General features: G+C 37.9%; 1 protein-coding gene across 1 annotated transcript in view; it reads left to right on the forward strand.

The window, feature by feature from the left end:
* LOC129447569 (uncharacterized) overlaps positions 1-25,271 on the forward strand; it is a 134,377-nt gene that overhangs the window by 76,346 nt on the left and 32,760 nt on the right. Inside the window, exons 16-25 of the mRNA XM_073873689.1 lie at positions 1,892-2,062; positions 2,356-2,532; positions 3,997-4,170; positions 11,848-12,021; positions 14,517-14,687; positions 14,980-15,156; positions 17,560-17,733; positions 17,940-18,113; positions 18,348-18,521; positions 18,784-18,960. Of these exons, the coding sequence (XP_073729790.1) occupies positions 1,892-2,062; positions 2,356-2,532; positions 3,997-4,170; positions 11,848-12,021; positions 14,517-14,687; positions 14,980-15,156; positions 17,560-17,733; positions 17,940-18,113; positions 18,348-18,521; positions 18,784-18,960 (1,743 nt within the window). The remainder of the gene's footprint in view (positions 1-1,891; positions 2,063-2,355; positions 2,533-3,996; positions 4,171-11,847; positions 12,022-14,516; positions 14,688-14,979; positions 15,157-17,559; positions 17,734-17,939; positions 18,114-18,347; positions 18,522-18,783; positions 18,961-25,271) is intronic.

Raw genomic sequence — 25,271 nt, forward strand, 5'->3', positions numbered from 1 at the left:
GTTAATTTTACATTATGTAGAAAGCTTAAACATTTTTAAAAGATAACGTATACATTTAATATCTTCCTCACCTTTTGTGGAATTAAATGAATAAGGTTACATTTCCCTTCAGTTTTGCTTCAAGTTTTGGTGGGCAGCAGAAAACTCCAGTAGTACGCCTTTGTCTAACAATTCAGGAAGCCACGCAGGGCTTCGCAATTGAACACACAATTAATTTACAGCGGAGAATAGTTTTACATTACCATTTTAATCGAATACTTTGTGGATATAATTAACACAAAACTAAATAAACCGAAAAAGACAGCAGTAAAGTCACACTTATCTTTAAAACACGAACGTCCTCAGAGCGAGCAAGCGGATTAAGAGAACCCACCCATTCAGATGAACAATAGGATTGGTCAGTTTTTCTGTCTCTTAAAATGAGTTATAGCTGGACCACCAATCGCAGGCCGTTTCTGAGTCCGAAGGGTGCAGACTGTGGAGGTCACATATGCAGACTGCATACGCCATTAAGCCTGGTTTGTTTAAGTTAACTAAGTATTACATTCGCAAGTCATACGCATATTACAACAATTTACGATTAACTAAGAATAAAAGTCACCTTGTTAATATGCTGAAATAAGGGAGTCTTGATGACGAATGCATTCTAGATATGCGACCTTCTAAGGTCCTAAAGCTGAAGTTACGTCCAAACCCAGCTCGTATTAATCCTTATTGTAATCAATATTTACGAATTACAAACAAATTATTCAAAGAAACACTGCTTATAGACTTATAAGACCAAAGATTGCCCGTTAAATTTACCCGAAATGAATTTTATCCACAGTTTAAACACTACATTGACGTAACAGCCAGCAGTGATTTTCAGCAAGACTGGCCGAGGTGAGGCGCCATTGTCCGGTATATAATAGCGCTGAGCGCCCGCTGATTATCTGGAGCTCCCATCGCCAAAAACTCGAAGGAAATATTTAAATAGGCGATATCTTTATGAACCTACTGCAGATTTTTGTTTAAAAAACATACATTCTCGACTGAAATGCTTTCAAAACTTTGAATTTTTTGCACAACAACAGAAATATTTCCTAAATCCGTCTGCTCAGCGCTCCCTACCTGCATTTCAACCTGAACTGGTTTTTAATTTAAAACAGCTCATTTGTATTACGTTGGATTTATTTAGTATTCACTACATTCACAGATACACAATAAGAATAGCTAAATCCTTCACAAAAACAATAAGTAGTTTTTATTCCAGTCATTTTTAAAGAATTTTAACACAAAAAATTACCAAACTACATGAAATTAATTTTATTAAATAAAGTTTACATATTCAATTTCATCAAATCAACTAGCCTGCAGAATGACTTTTTACAGTGTGTCCTAAAAATATATTCGCTTAGTCAGATAGTTTAAAATGGTTAATGGCTAGCGAGAGTTTTAAGCGGTGTGCTGTTCCCTGCCCTCGACTTTACATAGGCATAATCGGGCAGCTCTTGAGTGTGATGTCTTTAACACTCTGTTCCTGGGCAACTTAATTTGATAAAGAGGGCAATATTACCGTCCCTCAGTTTCATTGCCTCAACTCATTGTGCCTGTATTGCTCGCTTCACCTTTTCCAGAAGCTGACATGCTCTGTTTGCACTTCCCTTTTATGCTTGTGATGTCATCTCTTGTTGCCTATAAGATGGAGTAGTTTCACAGTTTATTCAGATCCGTGAAGATCCCCAAAGTGTAATTTCATGATGCAGCATCTTGTTCCCTATCTCAAGGAACAGAGGTTACAGTTGTAACCGAGACGTTTACCCTTGTTTTTGTAGCAAAACCGTGGTTATTTAAGTTAATGGTGCTAACTAGCACTAAAGACTTGTAATCTTTCTGTTTTATATACTTTAAGATTCTTGAAAAATCCTGCAGAGACAGCCCTAAAGTATCTGAATGACGTTCTTGGTGAAAACCTTCTATTTAAGAGAGAGCTGGATTTGAGTAAACATGAACTACGAAAATCAGGATTGAAGGATCTTGCTGCTGTACTGGAGGATAAGCACTGCAAAATAAAGACACTGATGTAAGTTACTATTTAAATCTTTGTTGTCTTTAGAATATGTTTCTTGAGAATGGGAGTGTAACCAAACTTCTTAAAAAATGTGACCAAGAAGGGATTATATAAATAATAAATAAAATTTGGCCCAGAACTAAAACCCTGGAGAATACTAGTGGTAACTGTAGATGTTCTAGATTGAAAATAGCTGAGCTGTACAATTTTTTTAGCATGAGCTGTACAATTTTTTTAGCATGAGCTGTACAATTTAACACTTTGATAAATGCTTAGATGAAATGCTTTGTGTTCTCCTTCTGTAGCCTCAATGACAAACCCTACATCAGAGAAGAAGATTGTGCTGCTCTGGCTTCAGCCTTTATATCAAACCCTTCAAACCTGATCAAGCTGGATCTGAGCAGGATCAAACTTAAAGATTCAGGAATAAAGTGTTTCTCCACTCTGTTTGAGAATTTACAGTGTAAACTGGAAAAAATAAAGTAAGTATTAAGCAAAAGCTAATATAAATATGTAATAACTTTACTGTGAAAAGTTTTTGTATATCTTATAGCCGGGTAAAAGCAGGAATAATAATAATCTGAATAAATTATAAGAATAAGAATATGATACATTTAATAAATTAAAAGTATTCTTCAACACTATTTATACATGTTATTTATTTTTTCAAATAATAAACAAAACACATTATCACTATATATGCATTGGCTACACTTGAATGTATAAATCATTTATTATATTACTATCTTAATTAATAAATATATTAATGATGCACAGTGCTTTAAGTGGGCCGGAACGCGCCGGTACTCAGTACCGTCATTTCTAAATATAGCTCTTGAGCGTACCACCACCTCTCCCTGAGCCCAGAACGTGCTTTTAGCATACCGGAACGCTCATTTGCACATCTGTTTAAATCAGAGGTTTTAATCCTTTGGCTGCGCTGCCGCTTTTCAGAGTGCTCTTCACAATGTACACTTCCTAATTCGTCCCACCGAGAGCAGAGACTACATTACCCATACACCCTTGAGTTTACAAGTTAGAAGAGCATGCGTCACCTTTGCTGTCAGTCAGCCTCAACGTGGTGTGGAGAGGTGTGTGTTTGTGTGTGAAACGCACAACCATAGCTGCTCGGTTAAAATGAAAATACAATGAACACTTAATATGCCCTGATTGTTTTAGACTCTGAGTAGTAAAAGAACAAGGTCAGAATCAGAGGACTTGCTGGCTGACATCCCACCAAGCCAGAATGATAGCTGCAGGTCAGACGCAAGCCTTTTCCCTTTTGAAGGTACTGTACGTGATAATCTCCGCTGTCGCGGCTGTCAGTTTTGTTCCCCTCGAAACAACTTCGGATTTCCTCAGGCGATGTGCAGAGTAAAAACATTCTTGAAATTGTAATAGACATTTAGTTTAATTGCTAAACTACAAGTGAACAAAATTTCAATTAATTTGAACGACGCGCACAGTAGTTTTACCACCCACAAAATGGAAAACAATGGGACAAAATAAATGACTTTCGAGTTTCAAATGGCCAGTATTTTGTTATTCTTGAACCCATAGACATGGTCTTGGTGTCATTTTAAAGCTTTTGTTTTTAAGCTCTTTCTACCTGAACAACTAGTTTTAGCATTTGACCATGCTGAAAATTTTACTTGCATATCTACCTTTTGCACATTTTATTTATGTTCAATAGCTATTTCTAGCTCAAGCAAATCCACAAACTTATATAAGGATTTATTATTTTTTACAAGGTCGTCTGTTGACTGCTGAATATAAAACCCCTTCAATATAGAAAAAAAATAAATAGTACCGGCACTTCTTTTGGGCCACTTAAAGCACTGAGATGCAATAAGTAAATGTAAATTATTGTAAATGCCAAATAATCAAATGCTAAATGTGTTTCTATTTTTGCAGTATTATTGAATTATATTTATTTATTCTCCAAGGTTGAATTGTGTTGATATTACGAAAGAAGGTTGTACTCTTCTGGCTTCAGCATTAAATGCAAATCCTTCACATCTTCGAGAGCTGGATCTGACTGGAAATAAAATAGAAGATTGCGGAGTCACAGAAATCTCAACTCTACTGAAAAATTCTGAATGCAGACTGGAGAAACTGAGGTTTGAATTTTTGTTATTATAATTATGAATTAATTCATAATTATTAGGCTTATTAAGATTGTTAGATTTTTTAATATTGAATGTTTATAATAAAGGCATTAATATAGGTAGCCGTAATATATAAGTGAATAAGTAATGAAAAGGAGCAGGAAATCAGTCACAATAAGGTATAGTGTCCAGCCCCCCCAAGGGATTAAAATGCCCCCCCCCCAATTGTGTCTTAACATGAATCAACTTGTGCTTGCAAATGTTAAGACGTCACTAAAAGCATATACACTAAGACTTTTCACCCTGTGCTCAACCCTGGGTTATCCCTGGGTTATCATTTTAAACTGAAGCAGTATTATTTCCACATTTTACCAGGGGTTTGAAAACCCTGCTCTTAAGCAGGATAAACATTGCATTTGCTGGGTTAACCCCACATTGCAGTGCAAAACGTGTACTGTGTGAAATGAGGTTACAGTGAAACTGTGTGTACAGTCACAGAAACTGCAATTCCTAGGCAAAGGGCGACTGCACTTCAGATGATAAAATATAAGTTTGATCTATTTTGGATGCATTTCGTCACAACATAATTCCCACAGTTACATTTTTGTTATGCCATAGTTTGTGTAAGTTTATTATTTTTCTGTAATTTGGAAAAAATATGAAGGAGTGTTTCAAAACTTTTAACCAGGTGTGTGTGTGTGTGTGTGTGTGTGTGTGTGTGTGTGTGTGTGTGTGTGTGTGTGTGTGTGTGTGTGTGTGTGTGTCGCTTGTGTGTGTTATATTTAGACAGCATTAATCTGAGGGTATTTTTTTCTGTAGACTTTCAAACTGCAGCATTACAGAAGAAGGTTATAAATCTTTAGCTTTAGCTCTGGAGTCAAATCCCTCACACCTGACAGAGCTGGATCTCAGAGGAAATGATCCTGGAGAATCAGGAGTAAAGATGCTCATTGATGTAAAAAAGAAATCAAACTATACACTGAAAACACTGAGGTGAGACATAAACACAATAAATAAAACACAAACGCATGTGTATGTTGCTCTTAATACCCTGCATCACAGTGACAAAGTCACTTCAGGATTACAACATGTTTTATTAGCTTGTTATATCCAGTACTGTATCTTCTGTGTTTTATCCCAACAAATCTACATCTGAACTCGCAGACTTAAATAATTCTGCAACTTCCCTCTTTTTCAGGCTTTTAAAAAGTCCTGAAGCTGAGAAAGGCTGTCAGTATGTGATGAATGTTGTCCATGAAAACCCTTTACTCATGACAGAGCTGAAACTGACTCAAATTAAACTACAAGACACAGAAGTGAAGCACCTGGCTGCTCTTTTAGAGGATAAGCACTGTAAACTAAAGACAATACAGTAAGCATTTCTTTGGTGCCAATTTATTATACTTGATACCTTATTTTCAATTGAATTAAAAGTATTTTAAAATACATAAATTACATAAAAAAGAGGATTTAAGAATAAAAATGTATGTTCTTTGATAAGGTTTAGGGAACTAACATAAGTGAGTCAATGATGAATCATATACTGTAGATTTATGTATGAAATTACTTGAATAATGTTTTTAACCTATGTTTTCATTCTCTGCAGGTTTGATTATAACTGTATTTCAGAAAGCGGCTGTGCTGATCTGTTGTCAGCTTTTAATTCTAATCCTTCAAACTTAAAAGAGTTGGATCTGAGTGGAAATCAACTCGGAAACGCAGGCATCGAGAAGATCTCCACTTTGCTGAAAAATTCACTATGCAGGCTGGAAAAACTGAAGTATGTATTTTTATTGTATAAATATTTCTGTATATTAATTTAAACATGTAAATGTCTGTTTGACTGTCATAGTGAAAGATAAAATAGCATATTTAATTTTTTTCACAGTTTACACTGTCAAATAAATAACATGCATGATTCTTATATATTTTAGTTATAAACTTTTGATATGGACATTTTGTTTAAATTTATAACATGTAGTTGTGTACAGAAGCTGTTGTTCCCAAGGAAGTTAAATAAAATATTATTTTTTTAATAGGTTTTCAAACTGTGGTATTACCGAAAATGGTTACAAAACCTTGGCATTGGCTCTGAAATCGAATCCCTCACACCTGACAGAGCTGAATCTAACAGAAAATGATCCTGGAGATTCAGGAGTGAAGATGCTCATTGATGCACAAAAGACTAACCAAGGCTGTAAATTGCAGACCATCAGGTGACTAGAAACACAATAAATAATAATAATAATAATAATAATAATAATAATAAGCCCCAGACATGAAATCTATGGTATTCACATGCTTAGTCCTATGAAGGATATTAGCCACTAGAATAACACTAGCAAGGATGTTGATATTAAAGTCAAGTGTATAGTAATTACTCAGTTAACCAGAACTTTGGTTTATTAGGACCAACAATCCACTTTTAAAGCAGACCATGTGATCACACTGGACTGTAGCACACAACCATATATTTAGCTGATTTCCCCCCAAAGTGAATATAACAGTAATTCATTTCAATCATAAGAAGTGTTGCAATAAAAAAAATCACTTAAAAAAAGCACAAAAGGACATTAATGTTAGTATAGTAAATATTACATTGGGCCAAGGATAGCAGCTGCAAAAGGCCTACAATTATAATAGAAAAATAAAGTTTTGTAATCTAACATGATCTTTATCTTTCTGTAGGTTTCTAAAAAGTCCTGCTGCAGAAGAGGCGTGTAAATATCTGACTGAAGTTTTGGATCAAAACCCCTTATTGCTAACAGAACTGGATCTGAGCGACAACAAATTAGGAGACCTGGATGGAAACAATCTTTCCGCTCTTTTAATGGACTCACATAGCAGACTGGTGAAAATTAGGTGACTAAAATATACAATATAACTTTTTATTTATTTATAAAATATTTATATATTTATAGTAGCCTACATAAAGAGGAATGTCAGCAACATGAGAGACTTCCTTTGTTAAGCTGATTCTCATATTTTCAACAAAAAAAAAAAACATTTATTGCACTTAAGTAGCAAAAATATGCTACACCGGACTTTTAGTTATAATAAAGTGTCTTTAAAGTCTCTTTTCCTTATATTAGAAGATGAGTAACTTAAAATGTGTTAGCTGTTAAACATAAACAATAAAATGTTGACACTAATAAATAAAAGATACAGTATACACAGAGGTGGAAAGTAACGAATTACATTTACTCACGTTACTGTAATTGAGTAGTTTTTTTGTGTATATTTACTTTTTTGAGTAGTTTTTAAAATCTGTACTTTAACTTTTACTTAAGTATGTTTTATTTAAAGTATTGTACTTCGCAACATTTTAAATCATATCCGTTACTGAGTAAAAAAATTTTTAAAAAGCAAAGTGATAAAGAAGCGAAACGGATGTAAATGGGCGGGGCCCGGGGGAACGCGCAAAAAGAACCATGGAGACAGACGAGACAGGCGTGCGCTAATGCAGACCCGCCTCAGTTCAAATCTTATGAAAGAAACCCCTGGTCATATTTAAGCGACCACTTTCCACTGACGCGAAGCGAGTGTTTCATTTCTATGAAAGGTAGGAATCATGCTCTTAAGTACGAAATTGCACGAGGCGTTTTTAATACCATGCGCATTATCAGTGGTGGACGAATTACACAAATCATGTACTTGAGTAAAAGTAAAGATACCCAGGGTAAAATATTAGTCAAGTAAAAGTAGAAGTACTTGCTTAAAATTTTTACTTGAGTAAAAGTACAAAAGTATCTGCCTCAAAATGTACTTAAGTACAAAAGTACTGTGATTTATTATGGCCGTATCATTTTTGTCACAAAACTCAAATTATGTGAAATAACTCTCTTGGCTAACCAATCAATAAATAGAAGGACATTAATAAACCAGACACTGATGTCCATTAAAATTATCCTAAAACCTTAAAAACAAAAAATTTCCTTTAGCATCAAATGAAATAACAGGATTTAAGAGCAGTAATTCTCATTTCAAGATTTATTTGTTAAATAATTTAACAGTTTAAGTGTAATAAAAACTTGACTTAAGCACAGGTTCACAATAGTTTTCAAAAGATTAAATACATAACGTTATCTAGAAATCAGTCTCCCTTTCTTTGACAAATAAAACAAGCCTTACAGAATATAATTTCAGAAACGTTTCATGTGGTTTAGCATGTCATATGTATATTGTAATACATTAATAGGGATCACTCCAATCCACCCGCCTGTTTAAGCATCATACAGTGCATGGCTAGTCAAAATGGTGTTGATAGTGATTAATTGTCATTTCAAAATAACAGAGCACTGTGCTTCAAATACAATGAACTTAAGTGAAACAGCTAACTATACGGCTAAAAATAGCTTCAGCCTGCATAGCTTAAAGTTCATTCATGATAACGTCGTATACATTTTAGCAACACAATTAACAGTTTTCTGCAAGCTACTGTTAAGATTGCTCATTTAAAAATATAACCAGAATAAAAATGGCTTACCTCTACGTGTTTCCTTAGATTTGAAAGAGTATTCTTTTAAAACGAAATAGCACAGTTTCAAGGCAGGCAGAAAAGACACGAAGGACTCGTTCTTTTATTCAAGGACTTAAAAAAACTCGCGTAAATAAGGCCATTGTTGTTGTGACAGGTCAGTTATCTCCTCCGTTGTTTTTGAATACAGTTTCATTCTCCAAACGATGCATTGGCTGGCTGCTGCACTCGCGTGACTCCCGTAGCTTACGTGAAACAGCGCGGCAACCAAAACAAGTTCAAGCGCATGCTTTACCCTGATTGGTGGTTTGACGTATCACGTGTGCATCTTAGTTTTTTTTGTGCAGCTTTAGTTTGCCCAGTTACGTTTTTTATCCACTGATAAATAAAAAGGAACGACCGATTTTTCAAAATGTAGTGGAGTAAAAAGTAAGATATTTGACTCTAAAATGTAGTAAAGTAAAAGTAAAAGTCTCACAAAATAAAAGTACTTGAGTAAAGTACAGATACGCGAAAAAACTACTTAAGTACAGTAACGAATTACATTTACTTCGTTACTGTCCACCACTGCGCATTATCTTCCGAGGTCTAGCAGCTTCGCGTCAAGTCAAACAGAACTTCAAAACGTCCTCGAGAATGCGCAGGTCATTAGACATTGCAGAGAGAGAGAGAGAGAGAGAGAACGCGCGCGAGAGAGAGAGCTTGCGAGAGAGAGAGAGAGAGAGAGAGAGAGAGAGAGAGAGAGAGAGAGAGAGAGAGAGAGAGAGAGAGAGAGAGAGAGAGAGAGAGAGAGAAGAATAAATGTCATCAGGTACCCAGGTCAGGGAAGTAGGAAGATAATACACGTGTCAAATGTATATAGACATGGCACTCATCTCATTATATGCTCATTTAAACTAGATATATAGTTTAATAAAATAATGTATGTTACCAGCAATACATCAATTACAACCTTACTATAGTGATTGTATTTACAAGCTGCTGACCACCTTCAAAAGTGCATAACTCACATGTAAAAATCATTAAACAATTCCATAAATGTTTCTTAGTTTAAAAAAAGCTTTTTATTTTATTAACTTTTTGTTATTGCACTTTAATTGTAAAGATGTTCCTACAATTAAAAACAACTAGTTTGAGATTTATATTCCCTTGTCGTTTTTAAACTATACTAGAATCCTCCACCTCTCCCCGCTGTAAAAAAGTAACTTTTACTCTGAGTAAAGTTAAAATGACTTACTTTTTACTTTTACTTGAGTAGATTTTTAGACAAGTAACTTTACTTTTACTTAAGTAAAATATTATTAAAGTAACTTTACTTTTACTTGAGTACAATATTTTAGTACTTTTTCCACCTCTGAGTATACAGTGTAAATTAAGTGTTTTTCATTAAAAGAAATGCAAGAAGTGTAATAAGTTCATCTAACATGTTTTAGGCTCGATAAATGTGATCTAACAGAAGAAAGTTGTTCAGCTCTTGCTTCAGTTCTTGGTTCAAACTCAACCAGTCTGAAGGAGCTTGACCTGAGCAATAATAAATTACAGGATTCAGGAGTGAAGCTGCTGTCTGATGGACTACAAAATAACTCTACACTGGAGATACTCAGGTGAGTTTAGACATTATAATAAAGGTCTCTTTTACCCACTGTATTCAGGTGAATGGTTCTGGGGTGCGTTCTCCGATAACGTTCTCTCTTAGCGCGCTACGAAGACTCTTAAGTTAAACCTTAACTACAGGTTTACCTTTTCTAGGCGTGTTTCCCGAACTGTACCTTAGCGGGTTTCTTAAGGTATTCCTTCTTACGTACGACGTTACCAGGTGCTGTCCATGGCGATGGTGCTGAATAGGTTGATATCGATTGCTCGACAATCAATTATTCACTTTATGTAATAGGTTTTGCTGCTTTATGAGATAGCGGTGTTCTTTAATAAAGAAACATTTCAGAAATAGTTCAAGTTAAATTTATGAGGAATGGCTTGTAAAAATTGCAAACAACTAAATTTAACCTTGTATATTTTATTTTATATCATACCGTAAAACCCGCAACTTAATTTCCAAACGTATAATGCATAAACTGCTCCATTGCATCCACTATACCTTCACTTTAAAGGATAATTTATATTAGGGGTTCCAAATAAGTGCGTTGCACAGGGGAATAAGGTGGGTCGTGCAAGTCACCTGGCTTGGCTGTGCATTACACTTAAAATATATAAAATCAAACTGTTGTTGTTCATTAGTTCACGCCTTTGTATGCGCAAGCAGCGCGTTTACAATGCGGATAAAGCTTAATGGACGCATTTCTGGAGCCGCGCCGGTCTACCTCAAACATAACATATAAAAATATATTATGATTGCTTTAAATTTTAACTTTGATTAGTTTTTATGTGGAAAATTTGTTGACCTTAAAACTATACAAGCAGTAATCAAGTAGAGCAGTTTATTTTGAATGCAGTTGCCTCAAAGTTATAAAACATTTAAAAAAATCATAATTCGAAAAATCAACAATTATGATTTTGTGATGAATGTGCGCCCGTGGCATGCGATTTTTACCTGATTTATTTATTTGCAGCTAAAATACTAGCCGGTAGACTAAAGATTTAATGGATATGAAATGCACAAATAAAATAATGAGATTTGCTGTATAGCTGCCATAGTTTCACCAACTGCTCCACCCAAAATATTTTTTTAAATTGTTTCTTAAGTCTTTAGCATTTAATAGTTCGAAGCTGATGTTCCTTTTGGAAACAAAATGAAAAATCTAACAACCATTAGTGTAATGATCTCTAATTGTGTGAATGTTTTATTCTTTAAATATAAAAATATTTGCCTAATTGAACACGGAGTGTATTGGAACTTTTCTTTTTAAATATTTAGTTATATAGACTGCAATGTAAGCTTTTATAACGATGATGGCCCCTAGTGGAGTCAAGTGGGATAAGGTATAGCTAAGAGTGCTCCAGACCAACCTTCTGAACGAATGACTTACAGAAGTGATACGTAACTAAGAACGTTTCGGGAAACACGTATTAACGATAAGGTACAGCTTAAGGTACAACTTAAGAACGACGTAGAGCTAAGAAGGTTTCGGGGAACGCAGCCCTGGAGTATAATATATTTAAATAGTTTAGTAGTAGTGAATATTGTTCAGAGAAAGTGTAAGTTATTTGATGATCTGATGTCGCTATCGTGAAAGAATGTTAACTTGTTGTTCCAGACTTTCAAACTGCAGCATTACAGAAGAAGGTTATAAATCTTTAGCTTTAGCTCTGGAGTCAAACCCCTCACACCTGACAGAGCTGCATCTCACAGGAAATGATCCTGGAGAATCAGGAGTGAAGATGCTTACTGATGTACAACAGCATCCAGACTGTACACTCAAAACACTGAGGTAATTTCTAGAAAGCATGTAACTAAAACTCCATTCACACAGCACTTTGATTCCAGAAAATTCAGTAAATTGGCAGAGAGCCTTTTGCTTGTACACAAACACATGTTGTAAGTGTTCTGGGATCGATTACTTTTGTATAGTTTTTATTTGTTGGTGAAAATGTCAATAGCTTTTTGTTATAGTTGTCGTCATTATAGATTAGTTCTTATTTAGTTATCATCTCGGTTTTGTCAGTAAAAACTCATTGTTAACGATTCATAATTTATTTGTCACGAAATTAACACTGGACCTAGTAACATTGCCGTAACATTTACAGAACACATTCTATGTGAACAAAAAGCAGAAAGAGATTCCAGAAAAATCATTGGCAGTGTTAGGGGCTAATCACACCAAAAGCGCTTGGAAACGCAAGGCGCGAAACACTGCCTTTAAAAAAAAAAAGAAGAGCAGTGCGATGCAGCTTTTTATATTGCTAGGCAACCACCGAGTCAGCTGTCTTGTCAATCAAATCTTGAAGCGTGAGCGTTCTTTTGCTGGTAACTGTCATATTAGCAGAAACTTTAAAAAGAGGGCGTTTGCTCTTAACTTGTTTAAGGTTGAGAGGTGCACAAACACACAGTGAGCGAGTGGAGTCCGGTTCTTCAAAGCAACTGTAAACTTCCCTCACCACGACGTAAGGCCCGCCTCTCCCCTCATTCAATTGGACAATGGAAAGGCGCGAATGACGTCGGGCGCTTCTCCGTTCTCAGCACTCCTTCAAAAGCGTGTGCTGTGGCTGGCGGCAAAAAAACGCAAGGCACTCGGCGCGCATAAACAGCGTGCAAACGCTCCCTGCCCATAGAATATCATTCAAAAAAGGCGCCTGCAACTGCCATAAACGCTTTTGGTGTGATCAGCCCCTTAATGAACCAAAATCAAACAATCCGCAAACAAATCCCGGACGCATTTTCCATAATCTCTGTGTGAAAAGGCCTTAACAGAGGATGCCATGTCTTTGAAAAAGAGCACACGCCTGGTAAGGCAGCTAAGCTGGCAATATTTGAATGAATGGTGTATGGACAAAGATATTGCACTGGAATATTGATGTCATTTTTATTGAGTTAATTTTTTAAATGCATCACATGCTTTACCAAATAAGCATTATATGAGCATGAGCTACATTGACCACTTTTATGTTAGTGTAAAATGTTTTAGTGGCAGCCTTAAATACTGTGTTAATGTTGGTGCATTAAATACTGTGAAATAACTGAATTTGATAAATTGTTACCCTTATTTATTGTATGGCTACAGATTTCTTCATAAATCCTAAAAGGAAAAAAAATCCATGTCATTATGTACTGATGTTCACATTGCTTAATACTATATTGAACAGAATTTTAAATGCATTGTTCAGACATATTTGTGAACAATATTTGTGAGAAATGTGCCTTTTGTGTACATAGAAAGAGAAAGAAAAATGTGGGCAAAAAAAAGTGTTGAATTTTTTTCAATATATATTTACACTATATTTAAAGGTTCTCTAACTTATATTTAAGGTTCAGTTTGATCAGCGGACAGGAAGCAAGCAGATAGTGAGGAGATGTTTGCTGTATGTAACAAAAAATGTTTTATGGTCTAAAACGCGTGAATTCGCTTAGAGAACCTTTAATAGTGTACTTATAATAGTATACTACATTTCAGAAGTACAGTGTATGCTGTCAATGTGCCCATAGCATAACACTTAAAACATACTTTTTACTGTATTGATGACCATTTGCAAAGCAGTGGTTTCGCCACAGTTTCCTTTTTTTAGGGGACTCTATCCTGCGTCATGAAATGACACTTTGAGGAACGCCACCAGGGTTTGTGCATCTGAATTGACTGTGGACTAGTCTTACTACTAACTTGTGGGCAATGAGAGATGACGTCACGAGTGCGACGGATACCGGAAGGCGCAGACAGCTCAAGTCAGCTTCTGTCATTTGGCAAGCTATCCTAAAAATATATCCGCTTAGTCAGATAGTTTAAAATGGTTAATGGTTACTGGCTAGCAAGAATTTTAAGCGGTGTGCTGTTCCCTGCCCTCGACTTTACATAGGCATAATCGGGCAGCTCTTGAGTGTGATGTCTTTAACACTCTGCTCCTGGGCAACTTTATTTGATAAAGAGGGCAATATTACCGTCCCTCAGTTTTATTGCCTCAACTCATTGTGCCTGTATTGCTCGCTTCACCTTTTCCAGAAGCTGACATGCTCTGTTTGCACTTCCCTTTTATGCGTGTGATGTCATCTCTTGTTGCCTATGGGATGGAGTGGTTTCACAGTTTATTCAGATCCGTGAAGATCCCCAGGGTGTAATTTCATGACGCAGCATCTTGTTCCCTATCTCAAGGAACAGAGGTTACAGTTGTAACCGAGACGTTTACCCTTGTTTATGTAGCAAAACCGTGGTTATTTAAGTTAATGGTGCTAACTAGCACTAAAGACTTGTAATCTTTCTGTTTTATATACTTTAAGATTCTTGAAAAATACTGCAGAGACAGCCCTAAAGTATCTGAATGACGTTCTTGGTGAAAACCTTCTATTTAAGAGAGAGCTGGATTTGAGTAAACATGAACTACGAAAATCAGGATTGAAGGATCTTGCTGCTGTACTGGAGGATAAGCACTGCAAAATAAAGACACTGATGTAAGTTACTATTTAAATCTTTGTTGTCTTTAGAATATGTTTCTTGAGAATGGGAGTGTAACCAAACTTCTTAAAAAATGTGACCAAGAAGGGATTATATAAATAATAAATAAAATTTGGCACAGAACTAAAACCCTGGAGAATACTAGTGGTAACTGTAGATGTTCTAGATTGAAAATAGCTGAGCTGTACAATTTTTTAGCATGAGCTGTACATTTTTTTTAGCATGAGCTGTACAATTTAACACTTTGATAAATGCTTAGATGAAAAGCTTTGTGTTCTCCTTCTGTAGCCTCAATGACAAACCCTACATCAGAGAAGAAGATTGTGCTGCTCTGGCTTCAGCCCTTATATCAAACCCTTCAAACCTGATCAAGCTGGATCTGAGCAGGAGCAAACTTAAAGATTCAGGAATAAAGTGTTTCAGCACTCTGTTTGAGAATTTACAATTTAAACTGGAAAAACTAAAGTAAGTATTAAGCAAAAGCTAATATAAATATGTAAAAACTTTACTGTGAAAAGTTTTTGTATATCTCATAGCCAGGTAATCATCAATCGGCTGCAAACAGGGTAGGTTGACAGTCGGTCACTAATTTTGTCCATTCCTCACGATTTTTGGCAACTTTTCGTAGTTCGCTCATTGTTGCTGGTACGTCCTTGTTGATATGTTCCCCGATATATTGGTGGTATAGTTTTCGCGCTCTGCCTTGACCTCTTTTGCCATGTCGCTGTTGTGGGGTGTACAGGACGTACTTGTTGATCAAGTCACTCTCCTGTCTTCTTAGGGAATGTCCTACAAATCTTAACTGCCTCTGTTGTACTTGAAGGACAAGTTGGTTGCGGCCGATTCTTTCATAAACCTCTTTATTGCTTTTCTTGTCCAGACGTTTTATGCCTAGCATGATTCTGTAACAGTTGGTAGCAAAGCTGTTAAGTTGGTCTCTGAGTTTGCTGTTAAGGATCCAGCTCTCGCAGCCACAGAGCAGGATTGAGACACACGCAGATTCAAATATATTGATTTTAAGTGTAATTGGAATAGTTCTTGACTGGACTACGTTCTTCATCTTCCAGAAGGCCCCCCATGCTTGACCTCTTCAAATTTTAATGTCAGATTCGCCAGAGGTGATATGGGAGCCAAGATATTTAAAGTTCTTTGTCCATTTGACTGTTTGTCCATCTAGCTCTATGTGCTGATGATTATGTGTTGCCATGTCCAGACTGGTATGTTCTTGATTACTCATAGCTTCTGTTTTGCCTGTATTAACTTGAAGGCCTACTCTCCTGGCCCACTTTGCTGTTCTTGTGAGTTGTTCCTGTGCTCTATCCAGGGTGTTTTGTCATCAGCGAAATCCAGGTCAAATAGTGATACTTCTGGATTTCTGCTGGATTCTTTTAAATGTGTTACGATTCCGTGCGATGATGTGTTCCTGGCATGCTCTTCTTCAGCTCGTGTTAATACATAGTCTATGACGATTATAAATAGGAAGGGAGCTAGGGTGTCACCTTGTAAGACGCCTGTTGTAGTGTGGAAGGGGTCAGACAGCTTCCCTTCTACTAGTACGTGACTCTTTGACTTATTGTATAGTGTGCGGATCGCACTTACTATTTTGTCTGGGATCCCATAATGTCGTAGTATGTCAAACATGGTTGATCTCTTGATGGAATCGAATGCCTTCTTGAAATCTACAAAGGTGATATAATAATCAAGTTTCTTGTCTTGAAAGCCTTCGATTATTTTACGCAGGATGTGAACTTGTTCTGTACATCCTCTCTCTCTTCTGAAGCCAGCTTGATTGGCACGTAGAATCTTGTCGATCGGATCTCTTATTCGGTAAAGGACTTTGTTGTATACCGGGTAAAAGCAGGAATAATAATAATCTGAATAAATTCTAAATGCAGACTGGAGAAACTGAGTTTTGAATTTTGGTTACTCTAAACCCAGGCCTGGTGCCACGGGGTGGGAGGGGGGGCAAATCATTATTATGGTTAAAGAAGACCCAAAAGCGAACTGCAAATATAAAACTTTATTAATGAGTTTGAACATCAGAGCTGTTCAATGTAAGGAATAATTTAAGATTAGGTAATTCATAATTATTAGGCTCATTAAGATTGTTAGTTGATTTAATATTGAAAATGGAATGTGTATATACAGGCAGTAATATGGTAGCCATAATAAATAAGTAAATAAATATGATAAGGAGCAGGAAATCAGTCACAATAAGGTACAGTATTGTGTGGGCCCCCCCAAGGGATCAAAATGTCCTCCCAGTTGTGTCTTAAAATTAATCAACTGGTGCTGGCAAATGTAAAGACATTACTTAAAGCATATACACTAAGACTTTTTACTCTGTGCCCAACATTGGGTTATCTTCATTCTAAACTGAAGCGGGATTATTACCACATTTCGCCAGGGGTCTTTAAGCAGGATAAACTTTGCTTTTGCAGGATCAACCCCACATTGCAGTGCCAAACGTGTACTGTGTGAAATTAGGTTATAGTAGGTACATTTAAATGCAACCAAATAATCAGTTTGTAATCGTATTGATGGCTCAATCGTATTGAAAAACCTTCATGTAAACACCTTAATCAATACAATTAAGGATGATCATTGGGATGATTTTGGTATAGTTTTGAATTTCCATTTGGGATGGTTCTGATACGCAAATCTGGCAACCCTGACTGTGCATATAATGTACATGTAAACAAACATTTAAATCAGACTGCAATGTTTAGGGTGCATGTAAACTGTATCGTCGTAACCTTCAATCGTATTAAATTCAGTCCGTGCGTGCGTGCATGCTTGTGTCAGGGCTTGGTATTATCTAAACAGCATTATTCTGATGGTATTTTTATTATTTGTTTTCTTCTGTAGACTTTCAAACTGCAGCATTACAGAAGAAGGTTATAAATCTTTAGCTTTAGCTCTGGAGTCAAACCCCTCACACCTGACAGAGCTGCATCTCACAGGAAATGATCCTGGAGAATCAGGAGTAAAGATGCTCATTGATGTACAAAAGAAATCAAACTGTACACTGAAAACACTGAGGTGAGACATAAACCCAATAAATAAAACACAAACGCATGTGTATGTTGCTCTTAATACCCTGCATCACAGTGACAAAGTCACTTCAGGATTAAAACATGTTTTATTAGCTTGTAATATCCAGTACTGTATCTTCTGTGTTTTATCCCAACAAATGTACAAGTGAACTGGATTGACTTAAATAATTCTGCCACCTCCCTTCTTTTCAGGCTTTTAAAAAGTCCTGAAGCTGAGAAAGGCTGTCAGTATGTGATGAATGTTGTCCATGAAAACCCTTTACTCATGACAGAGCTGAAACTGACTCACATTAAACTGACAGACACTGAAGTGATGCACCTGGCTGCTCTTTTAGAGGATAAGCACTGTAAACTAAAGACAATACAGTAAGCATTTCTTTGGTGTCAATTTATTATACTTGATACCTTATTTTCAATTGAATTAAAAGTATTTTAAAATACATAAATTACATAAAAAAGAGGATTTAAGAATAAAAATGTATGTTCTTTGATAAGGTTTAGGGAACTAACATAAGTGAGTCAATGATGAATCATATACTGTAGATTTATGTATGAAATTACTTGAATAATGTTTTTAACCTATGTTTTCATTCTCTGCAGGTTTGATTATAACTGTATTTCAGAAAGCGGCTGTGCTGATCTGTTATCAGCTTTTAATACTAATCCTTCAAACTTGAAAGAGTTGGATCTGAGTGGAAATCAATTCGGAAACGCAGGCATCGAGGAGATCTCCACTTTGCTGAAAAATTCACTATGCAGGCTGGAAAAACTGAAGTTTGTATTTTTATTTATAAAGATTTCTGTATATTAATTTAAACATGTAAATGTCTGTTTGACTGTCATAGTGAAAGATAAAATAGCATATTTAATGTTTTTTACAGTTTACACTGTCAAATAAACAAATAACATGCATGATTCTTATATATTTTAGTTATAAACTTTTAATATGGACATTTTGTTTAATTTTATAACATGTAGTTGTGTACAGAAGCTGTTGTTCCCAAGGAAGTTAAATAAAATATTATTTTTTTAATAGGTTTTCAAAATGCAGTATTACAGAAAAAGGTTACAGAACTTTGGCCTTGGCTCTGAAATCGAATCCCTCACACCTGACAGAGCTGAATCTAACAGAAAATGATCCTGGAGATTCAGGAGTGAAGATGCTCATTGATGCACAAAAGACTAACCAAGGCTGTAAATTGCAGACCATCAGGTGACTAAAAACACAATAAATAATATTAATAATAATAATAATGAGCCCCAGACATGAAATCTATGGTATTCACATGCTTAGTCCTATGAAGGATATTAGCCACTAGAATAACACTAGCAAGGATGTTGATATTGAAGTCACGTGTATAGTAATTACTCAGTTAACCAGAGCTTTGGTTTATTAGGACCAACAATCCACTTTTAAAGCAGACCATGTGATCACACAACCATATATTTAGCAGATTTTCCCCCCAAAGTGAATATAACAGTAATTCATTTTAATCATAAGAAGTGTTGCAATAAAAAAAATCACTTAAAAAAAGGACATTAATGTTAGTATAGTAAATATTATGTAACATCTGGCTGGACGTCAACTGGAGGTCTCTTTAGTCTGGGTCGTTAACGGTTTCATGCTGTGACCCTAGATTGAGTTTTGTCACCAGGTCTTTCAGGCGCTTTCATCAGAAGATCCTAATCTCCTGATAACACACATTTCCAGACCTATCGACTCTCTCTGGCTGTCTTTATTGCGCCAATCTAAGCAAATTAACACCTCAAAGCAAACTTCAAACTGTGGCCAGAGACGAAGCAGCCATGACACAAAATGTGTCTGTCTAAGATCACAGCTAAGACCAAAATAAAACAATTTAAATTGTACATATTATATATCCTTGTATTGCATGTTTGTATCTGTAATGAACCACTTTCTTGTAACACTATAGCGATGCTTTGTTTGTCTTATAATGTCTCATAATTCACATTTATGAGATTACTATTTGATGTGTGTTTAAGTAATATCTTGTCTACACTCTAAATAATGCCCTTTTCCTTTCCTGATCAATGATGTGCATTATCTCACCTTAACTGTTACCAAACTAATTTAAGATTAATCCAAGTTATCATTGAAACATCTCTGCATTAAACAAACCATGCAGATTAAGTCTTGGGAGAACAAAGACTTGTCTTCCCGCTCGATCAACACTTTTTTGGATTGGTCATCTAAACTTCAAAGGGGTTGGTCTAAACTCAGGTTAAGAGGCCTGCACCTCAATTCATCGATGCTCACAGCTACAGCTCAGTCGTGCACAGCACGCCACACGGCCGCTCAACAGCGAGGCCGCGGCGCCCAGCCACGCTTACCTGCAGAACATTGACTTTTTATATGCAAACGCTGCCTAATGTACCACAAGAGACAAGCTGTATCTGCTATGGATTACTTCCAGCCATTAGGTGAGGAGCTTCCTGGACCGGCAGTCAGAAAGTGTCAAGTTGGATTATAAGCAGCTGCAAATGGCCTTGATAGACGAGTTTTCAGATCCAGAACCACGATGAGGACTAATAGCTGCAATTGACTTAAAACAAAGCAGAAATGAAACTCCACAGGCCTACTATTACAACTGACTTTCAGTCTACTTAGCTCAAGAAACGAGCCAAGAATGGAGGAAACATCAAGATCCTCCCCCTGCAAAGCTTCATTTTACCGTAATGCAACACTTAGGATTTATGGCCTACCCTTGCCTGATGACAACCAGACAGATGCAGGACTTCATCCATAAAGCCTACGGTAAACAAAAGCCACCTCTGAAAAGACTGTCATCCTTTCTGCCTCTGAAATTTACCCCAAAACGGCCACTGGAGGCGAACAACAGCGCCACAGTGAAGGACATTTCAGCAGAGAGCCAAGAGGATCGAAGGACTTCCCAGCCAAGATCATCAGACCGCCAGGAGGACAGCGTCCATGGAAACCATCCTGCACCTGTCAGAATGAGAAGTCCAAACAGTCAACAGATGGACCCGGCTCGACACACAGTGAACAAAGCTAATTCTGAACTGACTGTCAAACGCAAAGCGACACATACACATCTGAGTCAGCAGAGATTTTGAAAATAGTGAAGGAGTCAAATCCGAAGGAGGCCTCACAAGGAGGACCGCGAGGATGAACCAAACTCTTTATCACTAGCAGCAGCACTGGAATACAGCAAGAACTTTCCAGAAAACCCTCCTGCAAGCAACACTCAAATCTCTCCCACTCATCACGTTACCATCGATCCAATCATCGCAAAACCCAGAGACTTTGGCACACAAACTGTATTTCTGTATTTTCAAACATCAACCAGTCAAAGCCAGCAGGTACCAGGAAAGCTGTGTTAGACGTCTGTCTCCCTACAGAATCACAGAAGACCAGCCTCAACAGCCTTCCAGTTACCACACAAGACCTGGTATCCAGGCCCTGGGAAACCTGAATGAGAGAGGAGTAGCTAAAAGACTCTATTTAGCAACCACCTTGAAACACAAGGTCAGATTGGAAACCCTCCCCGACACTGGAGCTGATCTAATGCTGATGTCATTCCAGCTTTTCACAAGACTCCAGAACAGAGCTGAAGCACAAGATCGCAACCCAGAAGGTGTATGCTGAAGGTGCAGTCTCACAGCAAAACTGCAACAGGTGCTTTCCATCCACCTGACCATCTGTCCTATGAGACTTCTACACCCTGTGTAAATCTCACCAATGGACACATATCCTCTCTTCATTGGCAAAGACTTGTTAGGTAGTTTTGAGCCTTTATTGGACTTTAAAAGTTGAAAATTTGGGCTCAGGTGAGAGAACTTCTACCTTTTCACTCAGAAAATCATCTGAAGTACATTGCCTAGTCACAAAGTTATGGATTACTCACCAGCCAGTCGCAAGAACATCGTCTCAGACCAAAGCTCAAGCTCACTGCTGTGCACATTACAACCAAAGACTCAGAGCCTTATGACCCTCGGGTCACACCAGGTATCCAGCAGCACACAACATCACAGAACTCCTTATCTGCACAGACTCAAAGTATGTCAGATTAAGTTTCACACGTCATCTCTCTGGGTGGAGAGAGAATGGATACAAACTGCTAACAACAAGCCAGTCAAGCATCAACACCTGTTCCAAGCCGGTGATGGCATCACCACAGAGCACAACATGCTTGGTATCTGAAGAAGGCCATTCGAAACAGCACGGACAAGATAAAGACTTTTACAATTAAATAGATGCCCTCACAAAAACTGGTGCACTACATGATTGACAACCCATGGGTACAAACCACCCACTGTGATTATCTGCACTACATGCCTCCGACAACACCATAGAAGCTATGTCAACCACCTCTACTGCCCCTCCACCTGCCCTATCATGAACTCTGACCTCACTTCTGCTCCAGCCTTAAATGTTTTAACGACATTGAACACCTGCTGCATATACAACACAACATCCTCTTATATGTCCCTGATGACCGCACTAAACCAAAGCTTGTGGTTCTTCAATCACATAAGGGGGGTCCTACAGATGTATGCACATGAAACAGCATGCGCCAGACACCAAGTCACAAGAGCCACGTACGAACCACTAAAACATACTGGCCTTGGATGCAGCAGGACTTAGCAGAATGCATCAAAGGATATCTGGTTTGCTGCCAACTACAATCAGCTAACCCAAACTACAGAGCACCACTGCAAAGAACAGGTGCCAACTTTGGTCAGACTTTGGGGCTTTTAGGCTGGGTAAACTGCTACCCAGGTTGACGAGGGGCAACAAACATTTACTCATGGTCATTTGCCAATTTACACAGTGGGTCGAGTGCCTCCCAGCACCCAACGACACTCTCAAAACACAGCATCTCTACACATGACCCACATCTTCGCCTGGTTCGAACTGTCACTGAGAGTCATCTCAAAAAGAGGTACCCATTTCACCACTGAACTTATTAAAGATGTGTGAAGACCCATAGGCACACATGCCCAACTCCACATCAGCCATCATCGGACCCAGTGAAACGAACCAAACAGACTGTGGTTAGCATGTTAAAGAAATGTGTGTCAACAAATCAGATGGACTGCGATCGAAACCTCCCTTTAGTGTTTTTCAATTCAATTTTATTTATATAGCGCTTTTCACAAGTGTTAATTGTTGCAAAGCAGCTTTACATGAGTAGATGTAAAGGAGAACACAGAAAATCAATAGATAATATAAGCAGTAGAACATAAGGTTAAACCGTACAAGTAAGCGTATTAATAATGTTACATATACAGTAAAGTGCTAAGCTAAGCCAAAGTTGGCTGACTCTCTCTGGGACTAAAAACCCCCTAGGAAAAAACCCGGTGGGAAAACTTAGGAAAAACCCTTGGGAGAGATTAATATATGTGTATATATAGATACGGCAGGGATAGGAAGCGGGTAAGCGGGTTAAACTGGTTTAGCCGGTGGTTGCCGGTCGCGCATCGGCTAGGCATCACGTTGAAGGACAGCCAGTAGATCAGTGGTGCGATGACCTTCACAGCAACAGGAACTGGGTCTGTTTGTGTCATTGTCCTCAGGGTCGAGGACGAGACAGGGAGACAAAAACAGAGTTCTATTAGCGTAGGGGCCGTTCGCATGTAATGCAAGTGTCATACATTATAGTTGTTTAAGTCATCTCGGTTCCAGACAGGCTAACTATTGCGGCAATAGTGTATTACCCATATGAGGTGTGTGAGTGCTTTGTTCTAGACAAAATAACTACTGCGGGAAAAGTACATTTACTGGACATTTTATGTGAATGCTTTGTTAAAGAAGAATGTCTTAAGTTTAGATTTAAGTTGATCGACTGTGTCTGATACTCGAACATTATTTGGTAAATCATTCCAGAGCTTAGGGGCCAAGTAGGAAAAGGATCTACCACCTTTAGACACTTTTGATATTCTAGGGATAATTAAGTGACCCGAATTTTGTGAGCGCAGTTTACGTGGTGGATTATATTCTGATAGTAGTTCTTTAATATACGAGGGCGCTAGGCTATTTAAGGCTTTGTAGGTGGTTAGTAATATTTTAAATTGTATGCGATATTTAACTGGTAGCCAATGTAAAGATGCCAGAATTGGGCTAATGTGGTCATACTTTTTCGATCGAGTTAGCACTCTTGCGGCGGCGTTTTGAACCAGCTGTAGCTTGTTTACCTGATTTGAATGGCATCCCCCGAGTAACGAGTTACAATAGTCTATTCTAGAGGTCATAAAAGCATGGATAAGCTTTTCTGCATCTGATGCAGACAGCATATGGCGTATTTTTGAGATATTTCTAAGATGGAAGAATGCTGTGCGGCAGACGTTGGAGATATGACTATCGAAAGATAGATTGCTGTCGAACATTACGCCTAAATTATGGCTATCAAATCAATTTACTGGTGTGTCTCCCTTTAAACCATTGACGGGACGGCAGATGACACTGCCAGTACACCTGTTGTACCAACCTTGAGATTCCAATCTCATCACAGCCAACACCACTCACCAGAATCCCAATGAACTTCACAGGCATCTGGAACCCTTCACTTCTGCCCAGGAACAGCTACAGAAGATGGCTGAGGGCTAGAAGGCATACCACGACTGGAAGTCATCATGAAAGGAACTGGACGTGGATGACGATGTTTGGTACAACAGCTTTGCACAGTCACTTCACACAACTCACCAGTGACTGTCAAAGAAAGTTCTGCTACGCTGGACAGGACCCCATCAGATTGTGGACAAAATCCCTGCTGTTGCATACCAGACCAGGATGGACAGGGAGCAGAAAGAAACAATCTTCAGATGGGTCCATCATAACACAACCAACACCCTAAACATTGAGGCATAACAGAAAAGGGGGGACTAGTTTCAACTAGACCAAACCGCCTCCTTACTGCCTCACCACCAAACAAACAGCTGCATCTTGCATCAAACCCGCGCAGGTGCAGCTTCACTAAAGACATTCACTATCTCTGCCCAAGCATTCCTTCTCCTCGGGACAACACTGATGACATCTGTGGGCTGCAGCCCATGAAGAGCGTCTCCCAGTGTTCTGCTTCGGTTAACCACTAGCCGATGCCACTAACACTCGCAGGTGACTGATGGCTGTTCAACACCCCAGCCTATACAAACGCGTTAACCTACACCACCACCCACATCAGTCTGCACAACCAGACAAAGTGGATTCAAACTCCAAAGGATGGGATCCTCCACACCGATGACCTGGCACTTGATCACCTTCCCAGATGAGGATTGCGTAAGGGGTGACCCAAACTAATTGATGTCACAGCCTTCGACACTGTCCTCCAGAGACTCGCTCGGATGCCCACTACAGACAGCCTCTGTGTTGTCTGATCTTGGACCGCCACTGACCGGTACTGTGCCTCTCTGCAGGAATAGGATACGTCCTTACTCTCAGCCTAGCCTTCATCCCATAAGGAAGAGTCAACGGGATGCAAGAGTTCACTGAACAGGTGCACAGCTGCCCTCCTGTCGGACATTCAAACGGAACCGTGGAAGGCA

Source organism: Misgurnus anguillicaudatus, chromosome 12 (genome assembly GCF_027580225.2).
Source record: "Misgurnus anguillicaudatus chromosome 12, ASM2758022v2, whole genome shotgun sequence".
Classification (NCBI taxonomy): domain Eukaryota; kingdom Metazoa; phylum Chordata; class Actinopteri; order Cypriniformes; family Cobitidae; genus Misgurnus; species Misgurnus anguillicaudatus.